Source organism: Rhipicephalus microplus, chromosome 2 (genome assembly GCF_043290135.1).
Source record: "Rhipicephalus microplus isolate Deutch F79 chromosome 2, USDA_Rmic, whole genome shotgun sequence".
Lineage (NCBI taxonomy): Eukaryota > Metazoa > Arthropoda > Arachnida > Ixodida > Ixodidae > Rhipicephalus > Rhipicephalus microplus.
In genome coordinates, this window is record NC_134701.1 from 274,024,974 (window position 1) to 274,046,444 (window position 21,471).

Sequence of the window (21,471 nt, forward strand, 5' to 3'; positions counted from 1 at the left end):
TCAATTCTTGGAAGCGCAAGGTGGAACTAATTTGGCTAAGGTCAAGAAGGAGTGTCCCGAAGATTCGAAAATTTCGGCACCCGAACAAAAGAAGCGTGCACCGGAGAGTGTTCCGCGATGTTTTCTGTGTAACCGAGTGGGTCATCGCTCGAGCAACTGTCGTACTAACTTTACGAGCCCTATGGTAGTAAAATGTTTTAAGTGTGGTCAGACTGGGCACAAAGCAGACGCATGTCGTAACGGAGCGAGTCAAACTCACCAGGTATCCTGTGTGCTAGCAGCACCGAAATCCGATGATAATGCCGTCACCGACGGATTCGTAGAATTGAAAAATGGGGAAAAAATTTCTATTGTGGGTGCTGTGGTGACAAAACAGCAAAGAGGTGCTAGGAAGGGAATGCCTGTGATGCCTGGAAAAGTTGCGGGCAAGAAGGTTACGGTGTTAAGAGATACCGGTAGCTCAACGGTTATCGTGCGGAGAAATTTGGTACGGGAAAGTGAGTTAACAGGCAAAACGAAACCAGTTTGCCTAATTGACCGCACGGTTCGGATGCTTCCCGAAGCAGAGATTGAGGTGGAAACCCCGTACTTCAGCGGGAAGGTTACCGCTCTATGTGTGACGACCCCCCTTTACGACCTTGTCATCGGAAACATCGACGGGGCCCGAGGACCGAATGATCCGGAATGTTTGGGAGAAGACCCTAAGATAGAGCCTTCGCCAATCCAGCGACCGCGAGATACAGTGGAGGAGCATCCCGTGACGGATCTCACTAGAGCAAAAGGTGAAGCCGCGGCGCAAGAGACAGCGAATGAGAAGATGATCGAGTTGAATGAGTTCACGTGCTGGGCAGCTGGACGTACGTCGGCACGACCTCAACCGACAGACAGTGTAAAGGTGACGAAGTCGGCCAGCCAGGTCCAATGTCGTGACATGAACAAGAGGGTGACAGGATCGGTTGAGCGTTATCCCCCGTTAACAGTGTCAGAAGTGACAACCATGGCTGAGACGCCGCCTCAGACCCCGTCGTTGGAAAAGGCTTGCCGAAAAAAAACAAGGAAAAACAGGAAGAGATCGAGCGAGCACCGCAAGAAAGGACGCAAGCGCAGCTCGAAATACACAGGATAGGTGCTGAGGTGGAATCGGAATGTGTTTGCAGGGCTGAGTGACATATGTTGTGTTAATGTTCTTGTTATCCTGTGTCACAAGTGTATGTCGAGCGAATCAAAGTGTTTTGTGCGATGATGTGATGTATAGTGTTGTATAATTGTTGTAAAGACAGTACTTTGTACGTTTGTATTGTTTGTAATGTGTGAAGTGTTGTAGTCATGTACTTGTGGCTATATTTCATGTGTTGTGGAATTGAACTACAATGTACGATTGTATTGAGCGATCTACTGTGAATGTGAAGTGTCATGAGCGACGGTTTGTGTTACAGTCTTTCAGAGTGTGTGGTGACTGTTCGCGCTCGTTTGTGTGGTTTTGAATATTATGAGATAATAATGTTAAAGTGGGAGGCAGTGTCACAGAACGAGCGCTAAAAATTGGCGCGCCGCCAAATTCTTGCGATAACGCGCGGGAGAGACGCCGCGAGGTCAAAAGAAAAAAAGAAAACAAACATCCAAGGCTCCCCGGGCGCGCGCTCTCTCCTCGGAAGCGTGGCTTCGCCGACGAACCTCCTCACCCCACATCGGCGGCCGAGCAAGCACTCGAAATTTCTAGAAGGAAAGAGACGTGGTCATGCCGAGTTGAGTCATCCGACGCGGAGGGCATTCGAACCGTCTCGCTCTCTCCCCAGCCTTCGCTGCGTATCGCGCCGACGAAATGACGAGAACCTTTTGGAATCTCGCGCGGAAGGTATTTAATCGAGCAGCCGAGGTGAGAGATCAGGAGAAAACGGAAGTCAGCGCCAGAGTGCGTAAGGATTCCGCCGTGTAGTCGGCGAACGTTTTGTCCGTATGGACAAAGCAGGAGAAGAAGAGGATTTCCCCCTGAGGGGTGAAGGCTCGAGCTACAGGCAAGAGCGTGTGTCTACCGCTATCGGGCGAAGACGCGTGGCAACAGCTGCGTGTGTGAAGTCGACGTGTTTCCGGCGAAGAAGTTTGAAGCTTGGAGAGTGGCCAATTGAAGAGGCGAGGTTTCCTGGAAGAGAAACTTCGGCGAGGTTTTTTGGAAGAGAAACTTCAGGGGCAGCGGAACGACAACAACGCTGGACTTTGAGTGAGTGATTCTCGGAAGAGTATCATCGAGACTTTTGTTCCAAGAGCTTTGGACTGAATAGGTTTTCTATCTCTTTAGTCTTTAAGTGTATTGGTTGTTCAATGCATGCGACTGCATTGTAGTGCGTATTGTTGTCTGTGTCCATTGTTTCGAGTGTGGCTGATTGTACTGTGTAGTACGTTGTTTGATTGGTGACATATTGTATGCAACTATTGTGGAGTGTGCATTCTTCTGTATTGTTTTCGATCTGCCATTATTGAGAATATAATTTTGTTTTGGTTATCAACTCTCGGCTCTGACGTTTTCCTTGGGCCACAGCCGGCGTCCGCTGGCGCGCCAAAAAGGACCACTTCTAAATTGTCCACGCTTTCGTGGTGCGGTTCGGGGGGCCGATACTTCGGCCCTTGGAATTAGCCCGGCGATCGCCTCCCTAATTAACGGAACCTGTGTGACATGGTGATTACTAGACATGAAGAGCGAGTGGTCCTTCCTAACAAATGGCACACTAATTCGGACTGTCAGCAGTGGTTTCTTATTTTTAGCGTCTATCGGAACCCTTAAGAAGTGCTCCAGCTTGTTTTTTTTTGCCATCTCGGACCACTATCTCTTTTTTTAAGAAATACATCAGTACATAGTATCCTCCTTTCAAATATATTTTATAAGGGGGCCATGATGGGGTGCGAAACAGCAGAGGTGCGCACGCCATTGACCCAGCAGAAATGGGCGTCGACGCGAGTGCTGGAAGAACGGTTTGAAAGGAAACTCGATGTAGCCTTCACTAGAGTAAACGTTTCTTTGATACGCGTATACACCGGTGATGGGTCAGATTTCGTGTAAGTTTCATCGTAGATAAACGAGCCGAAAGAGTGTTTCCTCTCGGTGTGCGTTCGAGTGTCGCGGGTGGTGGAAAGGGTGAATCAAGAGAGAAGTGTGTTGCAAGCGGGCGAAGGAGTAACACCACCTAGGTGTGTTGGGAGGAGCCGGCAACTGCTGTGAGCGAGGGAGAGAGTGACGTCAACGCGCAGCTGCGACTTGACCTACTTGGCATCATTCCAACTACTGTGACGTGGGGAACGCAGTGCACCGCGTTGGCACTAATACACGGACGTACAGCATTATACAGGCTAGTCAAAGAGCTGCATCGCATATATAATGGATTGGAGCCAGATAAGCGATTTCAAACACTTGTCATCGATGCCCACACTGTCAGGAAGTATACAGAGCAGACTTACAACACCTCGTTTGAGATTGCTCTGCTTTCTAGCGAGGAAAATCAAGCATTTAAACACTACCCCTCGACGACCTAAACGCCTTGGAAAACCTGCTGTAATTTGATGATGAAACACGAAACGCACTTTCTAAATATGCTTGTGTAAGTGTCCATGTTGCGCGTGAGGAGAAAACGGTTTACCACACCTTGTGATAGCGACATTATTGAACATTCACCGAAGATAAATGCAACTACACGCATACTATGAATTAACAAGAAGTGGTACCAGTTCAACATACTGGTGATCTTCGGTCAACATTTCTTCCACACGTAATCTATCGTCTTCCATGAAATAAACGTTATATTCATTGTTCGCGTTTCATTTGCGTATGATTATACGTAGAGCGTTCTTTCGTAAAACCAACATGAGAATGACACCTAATAGAGCACGCTATGAATAACGCCAAGCACAAACACATTCAACAAGAAGTACTAACTAGCACATACATGAATGCATAAGGCTAATGCAAGTCTTCAGCAATTAACGAAGTGTCCATTCTTCAGTGTCCATTTTGCCGCGTGGTACACAGCGACATCGAAAGCGTAGGTGTTGTACTCACTCAAGTGGACAAAGTAAACGGCCTTGAGTTATACATTAGCACCACTGTGGATTCTCATCAGTTAGCCGCTCAGATGAACCTTTCGTGTAGATAGTTTCGTAAATCGAGCGAGCAGTAACTCGGAAGCAGGTTTTCAGGTAGCGGGACTCAAGCAGGTTTGGCTGGATCAAATAGTTGATTTTTCCTGTCGAAAGCTTTAGCGAGGAAAGACGTACCATTCTCTGAAGAGCACTTAAATATATTGACGGGCAAAATCTAAGGACTGCCAAGGAAGCATGAACGAACAAGACAGATAGCGAAACTGAGTTACCTAAGCAAACGACCCCGTTGGAGAAGTGCACTTCACTAATCCGGCTGCATATTTGATAGCACCGCCAAAAGAAAGGCGGCACTTAGAGTACTGACTGTTTCCAGCCTAATATGGCGCCTTTTTGGTGCTATCCAGCAGCAGAATAGGTCAGCCTTTATGCATTTTAGACGCCTCCTTGTCCGGAAGGAAACAAGCCCAGGGACTTCGGACATCACGGCTCATTTTCGCCGCGTACGTGAAGAGACTGTGCTCTCATCCGGTGCAACACTTAGCAGCGATATTATAGAGCTGCGGGAACGAAAGTGATCAAAGTAAGCTCACGTCAGCTGCCTAAGTGGCGTCAGCAAGTCCACTCTGTGTCATCATGATCATTGAGAATATTCGGGTACTTACAGACCAGATTCGAAGCTCAGATATAAAGAGATAAGAAGAAAACCTTGTCGTATCTCAGGGTGTTTAGGGCTTTCTTTTAGCGCACTATACATATTAGATGTAAAGGACCAGCCGCACTTCAACAGTCAATACAAGGCAGAGATGCATGTTATCAACTTTAACGTCAAGTGCGAAATTTTAATGCGTAATAAATGAAGGGAACGTAACGAGAGGATGCTAAAAATAGCTGGAGTGCATTCAAGCATTACTACCCAAGCAGCATGTGAACTAGGAAGCCAAATATGGTGAGTGGTGCAGTTAGTAATAGAAATAATAATCAAATAAACAAAATCTAAGTTTAGAAATTTCGCAATCCACCAACAAAATTTTTATAGCAGATGCCCATAAAGTTCAATTTTGTACAAGCTTGTTAAACTTCATGCTTCCTTTGCATTTTACGAACTTCTTGATTTAATGAAATTACTTGAGCGTCGTCATAGCTTTGGTAAATCAGGTTTCAAATGCATGATAAAGCAGAGGTTCGAAGGTAATGTGCATCAAACGAACAGCCGGGCGTTGATAGGGTGACATAAAGGGCACAAATAGGACGTACAATCACCTGAATCCGACTGAAAGTGAATTTTATGAAATGAGTGAACTTTCCCAAGCGAAAAATTGCCATGCAACTTGATGGTAATTACTCTAGATGGTTTTAAAATATCTTGATTGAATAAATATTCAAAAAATCTCTATCGCTAGCACCTTTCAACCAAGAGATTTTTCGACATTATTTAACAGTCCTCCCACGAAACCCTTCCACCGGGGTAGACCACTGCCTTGCAAAGACCCAGCCTGGGAGACCAGCTTTCGGCTGTCCAGCAAAACCGCGAGGTGGTGTGGAAGCAAAGTTTCAACTAGTGTTACTGTACAAGCTAGCTATAGATAGCTCAGGGAGCATATTGCCGCGACGTGAAGACAGAGGTCGTATTTGAAGACGCTGAGAAAGCAGCAGTGGGTCGATCTTTTTATTTACCGCATGCCAGAGATTTCCTCGTCATTCTCGTTGTTGAGTTCTGCATAAAAGCGTGCAGATGCGCGTATATATACTGTCGCCTTCGTCTTTCTCGCAGGACGCACGTGACATTAGCCTCCCTCCAGAAATGGCATCGTCCCAATGCGCAGCCAAGGTGCTCTACCTATAAAAACGCACATATGCACCGACAAACGAGAGTTAGCTGGACAAGTAGGTTTTCATCCGGATGACATGCACGATCTCGGGTGAGCGGTTTCGGCGACTGGAACTGCAATCGCCGTCGGGAATAACTTCGTAGTTGATGTCGTTCAATCGTCGGGTGACTCGATATGGGCCGAAGTATCGTCGTAATGGCTTCTCTGAAAGTCCGTGTCGACGTATTAGGATCCAGACCCATACCTTGTCACCTGGTGTGTAGGTTACCAATTTATGTCGTAGATCATACCATTTCGCATCTTTGCGTTGCTGGTGACAAATACGCACACGGGCTAGCTGTCGGGCTTGTTCGGCGCACTGACCAAATTTTTCGGCGTCAGCATGAGAGTCGTCACACTCGTGCGGCAGCATAGCGTCCAACGTTGTAGTAACTTCGCGCCCGTGTATTAAACTAAACGGCGTCATTCCGGTAGTGTCCTGCCGGGTGGTATTGTAGGCGAAGGTCACATAAGGCAAGATTCCATGCCAGTTCTTGTGTTCTGTGTCGACATACATGCAGAGCATGTCGGCGAGGGTCTTATTAAGCCGCTCTGTTAGTCCGTTCGTTTGTGAATGGTACGCCATTGTCCTCCGGTGAGCTGTACCACTGAGCCTGAGAACTGACTACAAAGGTTCTGCCATGAATGCAGCTCCTCTATCCGTGATTAGAACTGTTGGAGCACCTTGCCGAAGGGCGACGTTTTCTATCAAGAAATGAGCCGCTTCTTTTGCTGTGGCCCTCGGCATGGCTTTAGTTTCTGCGTAGCGAGACAAGTAATCAGTGGCGACAATGATCCATCTGTTCACTGCGGTAGAAGTTGGGAATGGGTCCAGGAAATCCATTCCGATTTGGGCGATTGGCTTTGCTGGTGCTTGGACGGAATGTAATAAGCCTGCCGGCCTGCCGGGGGGCGCTTTGCGTCTTTGACAGTCGGGACAGGTTTTGACGTGATGTTTTACAGCAGCAGGTAAGTTCGGCCAGTAGTAACTGTTTTGCACACGGGACATTGTTCGAGTGTATCCGAGATGACCGGAGGTGACTTCATCATGGCAGGCTTCCAGAATTTATTTTCGCAGTGATGCAGGAACGACGAGCAAGTATGGGCTACCGGTGGGAGAAAAGTTTTTCTTGTATAGGACGTCGTTTCTTAAACAAAAAGATGGCAGTCCTCTCGCAAAAACTCGCGGCACGTCTTCACGTAGTCCTTCTAAGAAGTCGATTAGCGGAAGCAGGTCAGGGTCACTACGCTGCTCTTGTGAAATAGTGGCCGCATTGATGACTCCCGAGATTGCGGCGTCCATAGACTCGTCATTCATAGCGGCAGGCTCGACGGGTGACCGCGAGAGACAGTCTGCGTCGGTGTGCTTCTTCTCTGATTTATAAATTATGGTCATATCGAACTCTTGAAGCCGAAGGCTCCAGCGTGCTAAACGGCCGGATGGGTCTTTCAAGTTAGTGAGCCAGCAAAGCGAGTGGTGATCGCTGACGATCTTGAATGAGCGGCCGTACAGATACGGTCGAAATTTCAAAACCGCCCAAACTACGGCGAGGCACTCTTTCTCGGTAGTCGAGTAGTTCTCTTCCGTGCGAGAGAGAGCTCTGCTGGCTCTCTACAATATACAAGGATATAGCCTCAACGTCCCCACATTTGAGACTTAAGGCCCGTTCGGCGAAAGCTTTGCAGGATCGACTAGCACTGATGATGTCATTAACCAATCAAATTCCTTTCGCTTGGTTCGTAGGGGCACTATAAAACAACAAATTTGTGCAATACTTATCCTACCGTTGTGAAAATAATCAAAAAGTGTAAAAATATTCGAGAGTTTCGACAACTAATAATAAATATTTTTCTTGCTTCGGACGCGGATATGTTGTAGAAGCTTGTTTACAGGCACGCCGTAAATGTGACTTGACTGCATCATAATATTATAAAATAGCATTGCTACTAGTATGACTGATTACTTCTCTTGTGATTTATTGTTTTTTTGCATTTGTACCTATTTATTACTGTGACTGCATTGTTACAACATGTTACCTAATGTTAATACTTTTAACTGTAGCTAATGATTACAGGCTTACCATAATAATTATGGCGTTCCTGTTTATTTCTTGTGTTACGAAGATGATTTATAATTGCTAGTTCCACTGCTTCTGTCCCAAAGTGGTGAGGCTTTGTCAGGAGGTTTAAGTCCTCCTTTTGCCTTACCTCACGGGCATACCCTGTATTTGTGTATGCCCAAAATAAAGAAAAAAATTGGCCCCGTATCTGCATGTTTCACTGCAAATGCCGTCGAAAGACGGTAGTCTTGCGTCTGGAGAGAGAGAACGAAACGTTTATTTGATGTTCTGCATGAAAAAAACGGTGAATGGTATTCTGGAAGCGCTGCGTTAGAGTGGCTCGATGCATGCAGCGGAGGCGAACGAGCGCATTGAAGTACGTCACACGTGAGACACGGGCGCTATCTGGCAGTTATCTTGGAAAACGAAGCGCGTGGCGTCCGCGCCCATCTCGGAGGCGATAAGGTGTAGAACGCAAGGCAACTGGTAGGTGCCACCATCATGTCGTCTTAGCTTGAATAACTACAGTTACTGTAGTCTTAGCAAAGCGTTGGAAACACTTGCCGCTTCGTGCAAGCGTTGCATTGTCGGAGCAGCGTGATTAACGCTAGGGTCTTTAGAATTACATATATATGCATTTTCTAGTATAAAGAGACACATACAGAATATTGACCTGCTATCACTGGGCCTAGGATATGCGCAATAATTGCTTTTTATTTGACAATCGCACAAGTATGAACGCTGAACCTTGAGCATTGTTGACGGGTGCTGCGGATGGGGTTGTATTTTGGCCGTTTCGGGTATCGTTTCGGCGGATAAAAAGACAAGTCTACCGAAAGACAGACAGACAGACAGACAGACAGACAGACAGACAGACAGACAGACAGACAGACAGACAGACAGACAGACAGACAAAAAATTTTGCGTCGAAGCTCCCCCTAAAAAATGCTATCGTCTTTGAAAATCTCTGGCCGATACTCGCTACCAGAGCTGTGTTAGTAGAGTTAGGGGACACGTCACGCAACGGCACTGGTTTGACACTTATCTCAGCACGGTGGACACTTAGCTGGTTTCCGATGTATCTGTGAGTGGGATGATCAGGCTGCTCCTTGCTGGAACAGACAGCGCCAGCAAAAAGACAGCACGAGCAATGGAGAGAGGGTTGCCCCCTCCGTGAATCTGTGACCGAGCAGAAACGTTCGAGCAATGAAAAATAAAGCATCGTCTTTTAGTTCTGACCCTGTTGTAAACTTGTAAAATGAACTCTTTTTCTCGCATCAGCTTTGTCGATTTACTCGTAGCTACCTTTCTTAAAAAAAGTACGAATCCTAAAGTAAATTCATATTCGTATCATTTGTAGAATGAGGCAAAAGAGTTATCAAAACCTGCTTTAAGGACTGCATGGTGGCTTGTCATTCGGTTAACACTTGTAATGTAAAAGCTTATCTCGGATAATCCTTCAAATACCTCTTTCTCTTCTGCTTCTTTTTTTTGTTCTTCTTATTAATCCTATTATTATTATTATTATTATTATTATTATTATTATTATTATTATTATTATTATTATTATTATTATTATTATTATTATTATTATTATTATTATTATTATTATTATTATTATTATTATGTCCTCCTGTTGACAGCTTCATTATTTTCCAGATGTTCACCAGGGTGGCACTGGCCCACCCAGGGGGGAGGAGAGGTTTGGGTAAGCTTTATACACTCGGAAATTCTTCAATTTCACATATGTATACATGCACACACATGAAAATCATGCACGAACGTGCATAAATAGTTCTTCATTCCCCCTCCCTCAAGAAAAAGCCTACGACCCAGCGGAAAGCGTTCAGTCCTGCAAGTTTTAGAATCATCCCCTCCGAAACGATACAAGAAGGGGTTGTTATCGTCGCAAAACAACCAAAATATTGGTAATAGAGCATACTGCATCCGTGACACTCTGTCGCTGCTACAGAAAACGATAGTTCTTGTCCTGAAAACGTGATAGCGGCAACAGCTTCCCGAGTAGTGAGTTGCTTTCTCAAGAGGGACTCCAGGACTGTTTATTTATTTATTTTTTCAACCAAGCTTACTTCATTTCGTGCCACCACCTTCATCTTCGTCGTCGTCATTGTCATCGTCATAGTCATCGTAGTAGTAAGTAGCAACAGTTTTAGTAGTAGTAGTAGTAGTAGTGGCATAAGGAACAGAAGGGAAAGGAAAGGCAGGGATGTAACCAGTCTGGAGCGACCGCTACCCTACACTAGGGATAGGGATGAGGGAGTTTGAAAGATGGAAAAAGGGAGAAACAGGAGAGATCGCACACACATTGGGTTCACAAATGCTGATGACTTGGAACATGTTGAACGCACACTAATTGACAAAAGTCCGAAAAGACGCGGTTTTCGTCACTGAAGTTGCGCTGGATGATGGATGCTTCCTTGGCTTCTTAGAAATGATGGCGATCGTTAGCTGTATTTCTACTCGAGCGATTCAAGTACTGGGCTTAAGGAGTCCAGTACAGTAGTAGTAGTAGTAGTAGTAGTAGCAGTAGTAGTAGTAGTAGTAGCTAGTATCAGTAACAGTAGCTGTAGTAGTCGTTCTGCAGGTGACGGGACCAGAAGAGGAGTGGACAAAGAAATAAATAAAACAAAATCAGGATGATTATGATGATGATGATTATGATGACGATGATGATGATGATGATGATGATGATGACATGCGCACCATTGCTAGCCAATCACATACACTCTCCCGTTAACAGTTTCACTGGCTGGTGGTTTTTCGTGGCTTGTCTAACTGACTCAAACATTTGTTTTGTTTTGTTTTTCTTCTGTTCTACATAAGAGAATCACAAATACGTCTTGTGTTTGCCGTTGTTCTTGCTTCCACCGCATGGCATGTAATCAAGGCGCGACAGATAAGGGTACGTGGCTCAGTTGTTAACGAGCGATAGTTTTCCTTTGTAGAGCTTTTGTGCTCGTTAATCTTCGTCTAGCACTCGCCTTCTGACGTGCACCCGCTGGTGCACTGACACCGCTTTGTTTCCTCTAAACGTAGCGTGACGCTGAGTGGCAATCTAGCTTATACAGAAACTTTCGCAAACGCCAATGAGACATTCAGTAATAAGAAAAGGCATTGTTTCAGCAGTAATCTACGGCTAACTTACGATAAATAACAGGTCCTAAATTATCTTTGACGTGAGTCAACGATGACTGGGTATTTCTGCTTCATCTCTTTTTTTTTTTAACGGTGTGTACCTCCGATCAAAGAATTACCTATATTTTAACAGCGTTAAAGAACAAGATAAATTATTAATGGAATGATAGTTTTTTGCTAAAAAAGAAAAAGAAACTTGTACGAAAAGTCACTTCCACAACCAATCGCGTTTTCCCACTCCCTTTTCCTGAACCACCCGTCCATAGGTCCTTACTAAGTCCTTAAACTTAGGCCCTTACCACCTAGGCTCTATTGATTGATTGATTTGTGGGGTTTAACGTCCCAAAACCACCATATAATTATGAGAGACGCCGTAGTGGAGGGCTCCGGAAATTTTGACCACCTGGGGTTCTTTAACGTGCACCCAAATCTGAAAACACGGGCCTGCAACATTTCCGCCTCCATCGTAAATGCAGCCGCCACAGCCGGGATTTGATCCCGCGACCTTCGGGTCAGCAGCCGAGTACCTTAGCCACTAGACCACCGTGGCGGGGCCCACCTAGGCTCTAACTAAGTGCATGGGGAAGCGCTTGTGTTGTGCGTAGCTTCTCAATTGCGTGCTGCTTACGACGCAAAACGTGCAGCACGGTGAGAAGCAACGCTGCCGTCGCGGCCGCCAATAGACCAGGTCGAGCCACGGCTCATGCGCGCTAAGAGCATGCATGTGCAGTAAACCGCCAACTTCGAAAATCAACCACTGTCACGCTCACTGTTTGCAGCATGTGAGCATACGACTGCATAGTCGCTAGAGATATGAACATTTTCATTACAAAAAGCTCTGGCTACGCGTACTACCTGGGACAAAAGTACGTAAGGCTTTACTACTAAAGACAAATTTTGGTCTTACGCAATGTAAGGCCCTACTGATTCGTTCTACCACCCTGGAAACCACAAGACCTACTATAGGCCCAAAATTAATTAGAGGCTTTCTTTATAGGCTAGGCTAGAATGCAGCTGTTTTGCTCACCTTCTTTTCGGGATATTTGTTTTGAGCAGCCCGTGTAGCCGGCGTTTGTGCTGAGAAAGTTCTCGTCCTCCTTCTTCTTCCCCCCCACTCCCCTCTTTCTCTCGCACGCTGGGCTGTTTTCAGATCCCGAGCATCTGCTGACCTTTGTTAGCTCCCTTGTCTCATCATATAAACACCTTTTCGCCCCAATTCTTTTTTTTTGTTTGTTTGATGGCACGCCGCTAACAGCGTCATGACATTTCTGTTTTCCTCGCCTATTTTATTTCACCGGTATATTGTAGCCGTCATTCTTACAATAGCACGAAAAAGGCCCACTTGTTGATAGCCCGAAGTGGAAGGGCGTCGATATGCACCTAATCACGGAGTAACAAGGACTTCTGTAGATATGAGCAGTGTTTCTCCTTGAGTGTCTGCCATTGATAACGTCTATGAAGAGACGCATTGTAACGCAAACTATTGTTTCTCATACTGAGCGAGGGGTGAAGTTCAGGTTTACGCGCTATACTTTCGATGCAGCTTACCAAAAACAATGTTTTTTCCAAAATTACCACGTGTAAACTTCTCTGGTCGCATTATTTGACTATTAAGTATGATAAAAACGTCTAACCTCATTCCTCTCGATCACCAGCCTTTCGCTGGTGCTGGGCTTCGGCATCTTCTGCGCAGGCACCTGGATCAAAACGCCGTCGTAGCCGTTCATGCTTTCATTCCCGTCGATGCTGCAAACAGGTAGCAATTTTTTGCAGGGAGTGCAGGCTCTACATATATACAGCTACATATAATACAGCGCTTCAAGAAACGGAGACGAAGCGGGTACTACCTTCTTTACGGAACACATCCTTTGACGAGGTACATGCCTCTCTGTGTATCGTTTACAAACAGAACTGTCTGTGAAAATTGATACCCCTCTTCTGGGCTTCTTGTGCGCTCCGTCAAGTCGTTCAGATATATATATATATATATATATATATATATATATATATATATATATATATATATATATATATATATATATATATATATATATATATATATATATATATATATAACATCCACTTTTCTTTCTTCTTATTTACATTACATTGGTTCTAATAACTTCCCCTGTACATTCCTTGGCATTACTGTCTGTTAGATCTCATTAATATTGTGTTAAAACACGGAAAAACGAGCCCTTAGATATACACTTCTTTCCCTTACTTTATATATATATATATATATATATATATATATATATATATATATATATATATATATATATATATATATAAAGTAAGGGAAAGAAGTGTATATCTAAGGGCTCGTTTTTCCGTGTTTTAACACAATATTAATGAGATCTAACAGACAGTAATGCCAAGGAATGTACAGGGGAAGTTATTAGAACCAATGGAATGTAAATAAGAAGAAAGAAGAAAGAAAAGTGGATGAAAAAATAACCAGCCGTGAGCATGAATCGAACCTACGACCTTCGAATAACGCGTTCGATGCTCTTTCCTTGCCATTACTGTCTGTTAGATCTCATATATATATATATATATATATATATATATATATATATATATATATATATATATATATATATATATATATATATATATATATATATATATATATTACAGCGTTTTTTCCCCCAACTCAATGTTCCTTGAACGCAAGGGTGAGTTACGGAGGCTGACCGCACAAACACTTTCACACGAACTTCTTTCTTGATAAGCATATCTCGTGTGAGTCGCGTCTTTCATAAAAACGCCCTTACTGTATTGCAAGCACTGACAGGTGCCTTGATGGAGGTGCAGGATAAAAAGATGCTGGATAGGTTGAGAAATGTTTTGAATCTTATTAATTTTGTTAGGTTACTTTTGTTTCTCCTTCACGTACGGCGCATGCTTCGAACCAACTGCGTATCAAAGCCCGTTCATCAATAAACAGCAATAGAAGAAGGGACCGTGCCTCCACGTCCGTCTAAAGGAGCATGCTAGCTGCCTGAAACGTACGCCATTGCCAGCAGTGCGGTTGTGCAGCTGAGTTAAAAAAAACCACAGCGTTGATGAGGCATAAAGACCAGTGCTCGCGTGAAATTGCTGAAGCGTACAAAATAATAAAAGCAAGAGACCGGTGGTGGGCGAGCCATCAATCACCCTCGCAGATGCAGAGATTTAGTATCTACAGCACACTTGATGACGTGCTTGGTGGAAGTTGTCAAGATTTTTTATGCCTTCGTGTTTGCATATATATATAACACCGTTTCTTCTAATTAACTTTCACTTGTTAGACAGAGCTTGTGTTGTTAACTTTATTGTGTCTTTTTGTGTGCTTTTTTGTGCGCTGATAGTGATGACTTCGTCATTCTCGTTTCCGATGTGTGCTGTCATAAGCTTTCATCAACGACAGACTAGCCCACCAGCATCCCTTGAGTATCATTGTGGTATGACGGCACCCTCTTCTTTTGCTTCGCGCCCACTATCGCTTCTTTACCAGTACACAAATTTTGATGCACGGACTGGGGCGAATTTTTCATCGACTACAAATCTTCCACTCTGAGGCATTCTTACAGATTTTGTTGCAGATAGCTCAGTGCTTTGTTGCAGATAGCTCAAAAAAATGTCTAACATCGCATGTCATTTGAATTCGGGTCCTCTGCGTGGCTGGAAGTCAAGTATTCTACCGCTGAGCCAAGCTGGTTTTTACTTCCCGGTCAGATTGCCCCGCCACGGTAGTCTGATGATATGTGGGGTTTAACGTCCCAAAACCACCATATGATTATGAGAGACGCCGTAGTGGAGGGCTCCGGAAATTTCGACCACCTGGGGTTCTTTAACGTGCACCCAAATCTGAGCCGCCACGGTAGTCTAGTGGCTAAGGTACTCGGCTGCTGACCCACAGGTCGCGGGATCGAATCCCGGCGGCGGCAGCTGCATTTTCGATGGAGACGGAAATGTTGTAGGCCCGTGTGATCAGATTTGGTTGCACGTTAAAGAACCCCAGGTGGTCGAAATTTCCGGAGCCCTCCACTGCGGCGTCTCTCATAATCATATGGTGGCTTTATGACGTTAAACCCTACATATCAATCAATCAAACCGGCTACACGTCAGACACAAGGGGAAAAGAAAATCATATTACAGTACACAATAAACATGAAAGAACAAATGCTACCACAGGCGTCAAGCACTTACTTTTAGGTTAATCACGATGACTGCCTTGTGGATCGCATTTTGCGCAAAAAAACAAGAACAAGAAGGGAAGAAAGCACAGACAGGCGCAGACCATCAACTGCACGTGCTTTCTTCAGTTCGTGTTCGTGGTTTTTGCAGAAATTTACAATGCAATCCCACCTCGCCCAACGATCGGTTCTTCTAATCTATATGACTTCCTTGCACAGTACTTGGCGCTCTCTAATGACAGGATTTTACAGAGCCAAAGTGGTGCTTTTTTTTGATGCATGGAAATGTTTTCTAGATACAAAAACACACCATTCGCATTGTATGATTCATCACAATAGAAGTACATTATCATACACATGCCCATAGTTATGGGAAGCATTTCGAAAATCAGGCACACACACGCGCGTCCAGAAGTGCGAGCCGCTTTGGAACGGGCTGAAAAGTCACAACGACACTGAGCACTTGAGCACCTTCTTCTCGGAAGGCAGACCCCGTCGAGTGTGGTTGCTCAGCATGTCTGTCAATCTTGTGACTTTTCTGTGACGAATAAGGCTCGAGACTACTTTGTAGAAAGACATACACACGCCATATCGGGCACGTGATCGCGTTAACCTATGGCATGGCAGAAAAGTAAAATAGCAACAAGTCAACACGCAATGCTAACTGCGCACCGACTGTGTGTTTTAATGCTTTCCACCCCCTGCTAAGTTTTTCAGGGATGATTCTTCATCGTCATCAGCCAGGTGCAGCTACCACAACTTGCACATAATATTTTGGAGATGGTAGCGGTTACCTCAGTTGTCCGCAAAAAGATGAATGAAGGTGTAGTGGGTGCTGTCTAACTTCACAAACGTCATTACTTATGGCGCAGCCGGTAGCTTTAGTAAAGCCAGAAACCTTGTATAGGCCTTCCCTAACACGATGCTGTGCTCAGAATTCTCATAAGGCAGTAACATAATCGTCGGCGATTTGTTTTCTGTCGTGAACCTTGGCACACCTTGCATGTTACCATGGAGTTTACTTACGAGAAACAGCATAGTATTAATAATATTCCTGTCTCGGGGAAAAAAGCGCTGACACAATGTGGTGAGAGTATACAATCACAATGAAGATGAGAGCACCTACATTTCACGATATTCATCTTAGAGTAGAAATCGTCACGAATAAGTGGTGATGTTCAACACACACTCAGCGTGGATGCTTATCGGTGCTTCATTATCACAACGAGCTTTCGCTTAAGCTCGTGCACACGTGTATTGACGAGAACTACACCAGCAGCACTACTCCCCGTATACACTGTTGCAACTCAGTTAACGCTCATGCGCTTCTGATCTTCTGATAACCAGCGCGTTTCTGTCTGATGCTCCGCATCGCGTCACAGCGTTATCTGTTGGGGGCGTGAGTCTCTCTAAGCGCAACGTGTTAACGCTATCTCGCATAAGGTTACATTCTCGCTGCTAATTTATCGGGAGGTTATTATTTCCTACAATGCAAGTGGCCGCCTATGAGGGCAACAGCGCCAGCCTGTTATTGCGCAATCGGCCTCCTATTATCGTATCTCCCTCCACAACTTTCTCCATCTATCCCCCTCGTTTAGCGAAAGAACAATCGAATTCCCAAATAACGACCGGCCCGACGCCTGCAGCCTCCTCGGGCGGCCCACGGCGAGCACTGTTTGCCATCCGCCGTGACTCGGATACGGTGTAGCACTCAGAGATAAAACTGCTGACAAGTGCCTCCTTACAGAACACGAGCTAACCGCGAGCCCGCGTCCAAATTCGTACACAGTTTCTCCCTATCTATCTCTCATTCCATTTCAGCTCCGCAAACGTAGTCTCCGAGCTTTCTGCAGCATCGAAGTAAGCGCCAAAGCGACTAGTCCGTACCGGAATCTTACCGTCTTCGCACTGCAAGAAGTGACTCAGCTCATTTGAAACCACCTGCGCACCATCGTAGCGCCTTGCAGACCAACAGAGTGCGAAAAACTTGGATAATCGGTGAGTGCCTCCTACTCCAGTGATTTATCTGGTAAAGGCCTGCATGCGCCACGCACTATGCTAACCAGAACTTTCTCAAGTCATCACTAAATTTCGTGCTGTTTTAGATAAATTTAGAACAATTTATATCTTATCTGAGTTTGCAACACAACCTAATATGTAGCGCGTGCAAACGCACCTTAATCGCTGTGAACTTCCCCGAGCATTTGGATAACTGCTGCATAGCATAAATAATTTACATGAAGACGCATAAATTGTATGAAAACTTGAAGACAAACTGGACGTGGCTGTTGCTACGTTCTGAAGACTGAGTGCAAATGAACGCAGTGCAAGACACATGAGAAACCTAAAATAATTGTTGGGGTTTAACGTCCCAAAACCAGGACATGATTATGAACGGTGCCGTTATGTATGGAAGGCTCTGGAAGTTTCAACCACATGGGGTTCTTCATCATGCGCCTAAATCTATAGACACATGGGAATCTGGCATTTTTCTTTCATTGAAATGCGGACACCGTGGTTCTGTCATGGTTGCATAGTTATATTATAGTCAGTGGTTCAGCCACACCCATTATAACGGACAGTTAAGAAAATAACAATCTTTAATGAAATTTCCAGAGATATAAAAGTGTCCTCACTGACTCATTCACGTCGTCTTTCTACCTCCTGACACGTGATCGGCACTGACAGTTATGAATGTCTCTTTAAGCCAGAAAAAAGAATTGGCTACCACATGCAAAATATATTGCGATGCTGAAGTCTATCGCTAAATTAGGCATTTTACGGAACAGTTATCAATAATTAAAGTGCAGCAGATACCACATCCCATGGAAATATATATTATGCGAAGCTTGCGGAGAGAAGGTGACCACATTGTAACTCCTTCATAAAGTGACAGGTTATAAAATGATGCTAAATATATGTACAATTGTTGCGTGCATAGATCTATGTTGATCAGTCGCAGATGTATATATAACCAGTTGTCCGCACTTGTGCAACGATGCCAACAATAAGATGAGTATTAGCAACACCAGAAGTGATAAGCTGATATGAAGCGCTGGTGCTCGCGAAGATGGTAGCCCTGGACACTGCTACATATATCCACTTCACCGGATGGTACTTAAGTACAATTTACCTTAACCCGACGTGACGGCTGTATCATAGAAGTATATATGTAATGTTTACTTCGTTAGATAGCCACCACCACACCCATAATGCGCGTTTCACGAACTTTAGGGTCTATTTGAAAAGTAGTTCCGAGACCTGGTGTGGCACTGTGGTAGCACATTTGATTACTACACAGAATGCTGGTGTTCGATTCTTGCTGGGACCCAGACATTTATTCTTTGCATTCGTCGGGTCAACGCTGCCTATGTCAGCTTTTTTTTCTTAACGCTCACACGTCAAAATTACCCATGTGTGTTGTCGCCATTGTTGGGTAGATAATGTCAATCTCCTGTGGCACATACTTGCATACCAGTGGCACATACGTGCCCGCGGGCATGTGCCACTCTCTGGCGGTAAGTGTATAAAGACGTACGCGACGGGATTCTGGCATTATGCATGTATTGACCAGCACGTCATTTACGTGAAACCATGTTGACCTCCCATAGTAATTTTCGTTAATGCCAGTTAAGGGGGGGAGGGGGGTCATAAGAGCACCAAGACGTAAGTGGTTGACAGACAGACAGACAGACAGACAGACAGACAGACAGACAGACAGACAGACAGACAGACAGACAGACAGACAGACAGACAGACAGACAGACAGACAGACAGATAGACAGATAGATAGATAGATAGATAGATAGATAGATAGATAGATAGATAGATAGATAGATAGATAGATAGATAGATAGATAGATAGATAGATAGATAGATAGATAGATAGATAGATAGATAGATAGATAGATAGATAGATAGATAGATAGATAGATAGATAGATAGATAGATAGATAGATAGATAGATAGATAGATACGCTAAAAATGCCTGCAGTACGCATTGAAATGCTTCGCACTTATAACTATTTTGCTTAAAACGAGATAGTGAAACCGGTGGATAAGTCAAGTTTGACTGCAGTTAGCCCCTTCCTTCCTCACTTTCCCTTTCCTAAACCACCAGTCCATAGTTCTTAAGGCCTTATACTTAGGCCCTTACCCCCTAGGCTCTAATTAGGTGCATGCGGATGCGCTCCTGCCTTCTTCCTTCGCGCACGCCTATGCTGGAAACTGCTGTACATCAGTGACCTTCACGTCATGTCTTTCTTCGAACTGAACAATATGAGCAACAATACTTATTGTCCTGGATTGAAATCAACCAAACAAGCTTATTTGAATGCGCATTTACTCTTGCACTGTAATATAATGGTCTCTTATAATAACATATATTAATAGGAATAACCAATTTGAAATCAAATATTGTTAAATGCTTTTATGATCGGTACCCGCGTAAGAACTCGCGTAAAAACCCGTTTGGGAACGTCGGTGCCGTGCATTTTGTGCGTCTGCTTTATTGAGAGCGTTTGAAATATTCGCCCTCCGGCAAAGCTGTCAACATGCGCTTCCGCCCTCGAGGTAGATTAAACTTGCCCGATGGACTCTACAGGAGAAAAGCACCTCCGCCCCCCACACACACAAACGACCTGTGAATCGTTTCCAAGTAAAAACACCGCAACATCGCATTATCACTATCTGTACTGTTTGCAGTTCCACCTATAGATAAACGCTTTTTGCTCCCTGGTGCAACTGTGCCTCAGGCTGAACCACTCCGAGAGGCGCTCTCCTGAAAGCATGCGAGCTCCAAGCTGACAAAGTTGAATGTTCCTGTCGCTATTCGTATAGTGCGCTGATAGCGGACCATACGGCGATAAGCATTGTTTTACTATATTTAGAGAAAGAAAACAGCAAAAAAAACTTGAAAAACTCTGCTCAACTCAGCCACTCTTACATTCCAAAGCACTAGAGCCCCCAAGATCGAGACAGTAGTGAGGTCATTCTTTGTGCAACTTGTCAGGTTTCCTTCCTTACCGTACCTCCCAAGAAACCTAGACATAACACTGCCTTTGCGGCATTCTGCTTCTGAACAGAAAGTTGCGGTTTCCATTCTGCTAAGTAGAATGTGAATTGTAATTGTGGTCGCAATGCGGAACATTTCGTGCACATTTAAATCTAAAATTCTGAAATTTACTTTACTGAGTCCCTCTTCATATTTAGGCTTAAGCCATGTGGATGATTTGATGATCACTAGAAAGCGTTTTCGGGCTAGTTAATTTATTCCGAAGAAAGATTAAGGACGCAACCCACATAGACGAAAGAAAAAAGAAAAGGACAGGACGACGCCTCATTCTGTCCCCGCCCCTCCTTTTTTTTTTCGTCTATGTAGGTTGCGTACAAAATATTTCTTCAAGATGATGATAATGTTCCTTTTCGAAAATATCCACCACATATCTGGCTTCCGCAGAACCAAGTTGACCTTTATAAATCTTGCTGCACGTCAGAAGACCTGTGCTTAATACAAATCTCTCATTCTCTATTTTATTGCATGAGCAATGCCTTATTCCCTCCAGGAGGAATAAACCGCTCGGTTACGCCAAACAATCGTGACTTCGCAATGGTCACTCAAAGGCGATCGCCACAAAGTGAAAACAAGCGACGCAGGCGTTGAAAGCTGTGAAGTTTTTTGTCAAACTTACAGTGTCCCTGAGGCATTCACCAAAAACGGCCCGAAGGCGAAAGCCAGATTTTTCTTCTCAGTCAATGTAGCGTTCCTGCCCGCCCCCCTCCAAGATATTTATGTCTCTATGGTGGTTCCCAACTTCCTCCAGGATCGGAGGCACGGCAAGCCTTCTGCACCTCACCCAGTATTGCACTGCTTTCGTGATTGGTCCGCCTCTTACCAAGCGCGAACGTCATGTGATGACGTCACGAAATTATGTGATGACTTCATTAAACAGTGATGCCACAATAACGTCAAGATGACGTCATATATTTTGACAATTTTGACGTAATCAAGCGATTACTTTTTTTTTGTCTCGTGTTAACGGCAATGGCACCGATGATTAACTTTTGTGTTTGATGAGGCTTGTAAGGCTGCTGGGCTTTCACATACCAAAAGCC

General features: G+C 44.5%; 2 protein-coding genes across 2 annotated transcripts in view; one reads left to right on the plus strand and one right to left on the minus strand.

The window, feature by feature from the left end:
* Window positions 1-21,471, minus strand: part of LOC142777466 (uncharacterized) — a 191,448-nt gene that overhangs the window by 14,242 nt on the left and 155,735 nt on the right. Inside the window, exon 2 of the mRNA XM_075881910.1 lies at window positions 12,808-12,919. Coding sequence (XP_075738025.1) covers window positions 12,808-12,919 — 112 coding nt within the window. The remainder of the gene's footprint in view (window positions 1-12,807; window positions 12,920-21,471) is intronic.
* The window catches only part of LOC119185459 (uncharacterized), an 80,258-nt gene continuing 75,559 nt past the window's right edge, over window positions 16,773-21,471 (plus strand). The window contains exon 1 of the mRNA XM_075882759.1: window positions 16,773-17,355. The gene's annotated coding sequence lies outside the window, so the exon portion shown is untranslated. The remainder of the gene's footprint in view (window positions 17,356-21,471) is intronic.